At 42.6% G+C, this 4,213-nt stretch overlaps 1 protein-coding gene across 1 annotated transcript in view; it reads left to right on the top strand.

Annotated features, from left to right (window-relative positions):
• RABL6 (RAB, member RAS oncogene family-like 6) overlaps window positions 1-4,213 on the top strand; it is a 92,554-nt gene that overhangs the window by 39,175 nt on the left and 49,166 nt on the right. Inside the window, exons 4-5 of the mRNA XM_019510427.1 lie at window positions 1,190-1,242; window positions 2,572-2,663. Of these exons, the coding sequence (XP_019365972.1) occupies window positions 1,190-1,242; window positions 2,572-2,663 (145 nt within the window). The remainder of the gene's footprint in view (window positions 1-1,189; window positions 1,243-2,571; window positions 2,664-4,213) is intronic.

Here is a 4,213-nt window from a genome sequence, read left to right on the forward strand (position 1 = left end):
CCCCCCCCCCCAACAAAAAACCCCCCCAAAACAACAAAAAAAACACAACCCCCTGCAAAACCCTTTATATGATATCTGACATACAAAGCGAGGACAGAGATTAAGGAACTGTATTTTAGTGTGGTCCTCATTAGTGACCATCAAGTTATGAGATGAGTCCCTCCAGACTTGTGGTTGGTCCCTGGTTAGCCTGCTAGAGGAGAGTTTTTCATGGCATCTTTTCTAGGGCTTTGCTGTCCAGCCCAATGCCAAAATGTCTCAGGTGCTGGGTTTTGCACTCCTTGTAAAAGATGACTGCTCAGTCTGCTAGATCTTACTGTTAAACTTTATCTGCTGAGTTTAGTTTAAATTTGCTCTGTACCCTCCTAGGTGGGAAACATATATTGAATCTAGTGTAAAAGCTCTGTGTGGTTGTAAATTTACACATTTTCATGGTTATATTAGTCATGAAGAATGCACCTTCCCTTAGGAAATAACTCAGGTTCTAATGGACAAGTTGATTGAAATTGAGGTAAATCAAGGCTTTCCACTTGGTGATTTTTAAATCAGTCCATGCTGCTCCTTTCTCCACCTCCCTCCCTCTAGATACTTGCCAGCTGTTTGTCTTCTCTCCACAGTACATTTTTAGTTCTTTCTAGCATTTCCTCAGAAGCCAGTTTTGGGGGTTAAATTCACTTAGTGCCAGTGAAACCACAGTACCTAATGGACTCTGAAACCACATTTAAAGTGTTCCTAAAGCTCTCTTGGTTTCTCCCAGGCAGAGCATATATTTATATGTCTGCCTTTTGTCAGTTAATTTGATTGTGCAGTTGAGTCATGAAGTGTTGCTACACTTTACTGTTTTAGGCCTGGCAGGAACAAAAGGTGGAACAGTCAAAACCGCTCTTCGTTCTGGACTAAGAGAAAGCGTGAGACTGCATTCTTTGTAGTACTATTACTGTTTACTGCCAAAGGCACAATTTAAGCTGCAGCTGGCTTTCTATTGACTTTGTCATTAAACAATAGTAGATGTATTTCCCACCAAGGCGTGCTTGCTCTCCTCACTAGTCCTTGAGCTTATGCTGTGAAGGTGGATTTTTGCTTTAGAGGTCAGATGCAAACCCTGTGGTCCTCTACAAGGGCTGAGTCCTGGTGGGGAATTCTCTACCCAAAGCTAAGGCATCTTTCTTTTGTAACTTCTCTTTTCAAGGAAAATGCAAAAAACGAGGAGATGGTTTGAAACTGGAGAATGACCCTCAGGAGGTGAGTCACTGTTAGATGCAAATGCCTCCCTGTTTCTATTGTTAAGTGATTGACAGTAGACAGTGGGTGTACAAGTTCTGAGTATATCATCTCTCCATTCATGGTGATCAAACTGGAACCTCCAGACCAGGCTGCCGGGGACCATTTTTGCTGCCAGTGCCTTGCTCCCCATCACTGCTATTTCTCTGCTGCAACTCTCCTGCCACTTTCTACTCTCTTTTGGGGATGAAACATTTGTTATTTGCTCTGACTTTGTGTCTGTTAAGCCAAGAATAGGGGACTGAAGAGAGACTGTTGTGTTTCTTCTTCAGGAACAAATGCTTTATGGTCTTCTCATTAAGAACTGTGTTGCTCATAGACGTGTAATGGTACCTCTGTCTGCAGAATCTAGCAGATGAGCAGCACTCCATAATGCACTTTCTCACAGTTCTGTTGACATCAGTGAACCAGTTTCTGCCAAACCAAAAGCCACTTTGGCTAGTGGACAGAGGAATTGCTTTTTGTCCAGTTCAATGATTGATATTCCCTATCAGCTGGTGTGTAGAGAGGACTTTTGAATGCCAGTCTTCTCTGATCTCCTCTGTTAGTCAAGAATGAAGCTTTAAAGATGTCCATCTCCCTTGGGAAAAAAGGAGGCATGAAATGCACAGTCTGGGGCTCCCATGAAGGCACAACACACAGCTGTTGTGGTACTCAAGTGAAAAGTATATGTAATGCTTGTGAAGGGAAACTTCCTATCGGAGTCTAGCCCTTCAGTGGGTATTGGAGTGCAGTGGGTACCAGCAGATCCCTAGTAGGCTAAGGGGCCCTCTGCAGAGTACTGACATCTGCAAACATTCGAATGCAGTAATGATCAAAACCAAGTTTGCTTCCAGAAAAATACCATTTTCATTACCTAGGGGAGAATCACCATAAGCTATCTCTTCGGTAAGCTGAAGCACAGTGAACATTTAGATTTACAAAGAAACAAGGAGGGAGTTGGTTTCTATAGACTTGTTTTGCTTATTGTATCCTGGAGCTGTATATGGAATCAGATTGTCAGGAGAGGACCTGGAGGTGGGGGAAACGTTGAGATTGCAAATACTAACATTATCTCTACTACTTTAATCAAGCACTTGGTTTTACTGAACGCCTTGGTTGCTTTCAAATCCTGCTTGCTCAGGTAGGGTAAGCAGTGAACTATGAAGTACCTTGCTTAAATGATTGGCTTTTTTTGTGGAAACTCTGTCATTGGAAATGCTGTCTGTCACCCAGTGCAATTATTTGTTTTACAAGCCTGAAATTATAAACACTGAAGTCTTGCTTGCTTGTGTGTCTTTCCATTCTCAGGCAGAGTCAGAGATGGCTCTGGATGCAGAGTTTTTGGATGTGTATAAAAACTGCAATGGAGTAGTGATGATGTTTGACATCACCAAACAGTGGTAAGAAAAGAGTGCGTGCATGCACACTGCAATTTTAATTTATTTAACCAAAACAAGTGACTTCTAGACCTGCGGTTTGTGTACTGATGCCCTTAAACTGATGCTCAGTCCATTGAGCTGGAACAAGCTCATGGCCCTTAAAATTGCTTTGTTTGCTGGCCTGTTTTTTTAGTTTACTCCTCTTTCAAACACAGTTTCTGTTGTGCTGCTGGGGGCAGGGGTGGTGTGTGTGCTAAGGTACATGGTTGGCAGCCCAGAGGGCACAAGATTGAGGCCATAGCAGAAGCACTCACGGCATGGCCCGCCAGATTCCAATGAATTTGTGAATTCTGCTAAATACCTTGTCACAAGGACACAAAAAAGGAAAGGACTGCACCACTATCTGAAGGAAATGCAGAAACGGCATAGTTCCAGTTTCAAAGAGCCTTATGTCTAATTGGAGATTGGGAGACCATGAAGATTGAGGAATGGGAAAGAGGGTTCAAAGGGAATGTTGAAACATCTAGGAACATGGATCTTTCCGAGTGCATAGATTTACATGTAGAAATGTTGGGCTCCTCTGTTTCCTATCTGGTGGGGAGGATGGGAGGAATATGGAAGTTGAGTCGTGGTTGGGAAAATGAAGGGAAAATCAGCAGTGTAAAGGTGTGACGGAACCAGGGAGAAAGGAAACAGAGTTGTCCTGATGAGACAGGATCACTGACTGGCCCACACTGATGTTGCTGCCCCCTTCAGTTAATTGAAGGGGTGGAGAGGAAATTGCTATCTCTTTAGCTTAAAAGATGATATGGAGCTGTAAGAAGAAAAATCACTATTTCATTGCTTGGTCTCTCATGGCTCCAGTATCCTTCTTTCTGTAGGCCTTAACTCAGAAGCAGTTTTATTTGACATGCGCTTTAATTTTATTTCAAGCCATTGGCAGACTGCTGCACTCCAGAACATCCGGACAAATGAAGGACAGAAACTAAGACTCTTGTTCATTTCTATACCAAATCAGGCTATACAGACACTTAGATATAGAATAGATCATGCAGTACATCTGCAGTGCATCAGTACAGCCTGTACCAGCCTAGTGCTGCAAAGCAGGGACCTTTAAATGCAGTCCTATTAGGGAAAGACAGGATTGGCCCTTGGTAAACCAGTGAAGCTGAAATGGATTAAATGGAGCATATAGCTTACGGAATTCACTTCCACAGGGAATGGACAAGATAAATAGCTTAGGAAACTTGCTGATCACTTATGTGCAGATTGTATTTGCACTCCTTTTGATCTCAGCAACAAAAATTATTGATAAGTAATGCAGATCATCAGCAGGGATAGGGAAAAAAGTTTTGTCTTGCTTCATCAGGAAACTTTCTATGGGTTCTTGCTGAAAGCAGAGTGTTGTTGGTTTGTTTTGGAACGATGCTTTCTACAAAAAGTGAATACTGCCTACATAATTTTCTAAATTTGGGCTTTTAGATTTTCTTCCTTGCCTTGTTTTAGTGACCTGGATGAGGGTGTGGAGAGCACCCTGTTCAAGTTCGCTGATGACACCAAGCTGTGGGGTA

The sequence above is a fragment of the Gavialis gangeticus genome, unplaced genomic scaffold (genome assembly GCF_001723915.1).
Source record: "Gavialis gangeticus isolate Ggan-Ray unplaced genomic scaffold, GavGan_comp1, whole genome shotgun sequence".
Taxonomy (NCBI): Eukaryota; Metazoa; Chordata; order Crocodylia; family Gavialidae; genus Gavialis; species Gavialis gangeticus.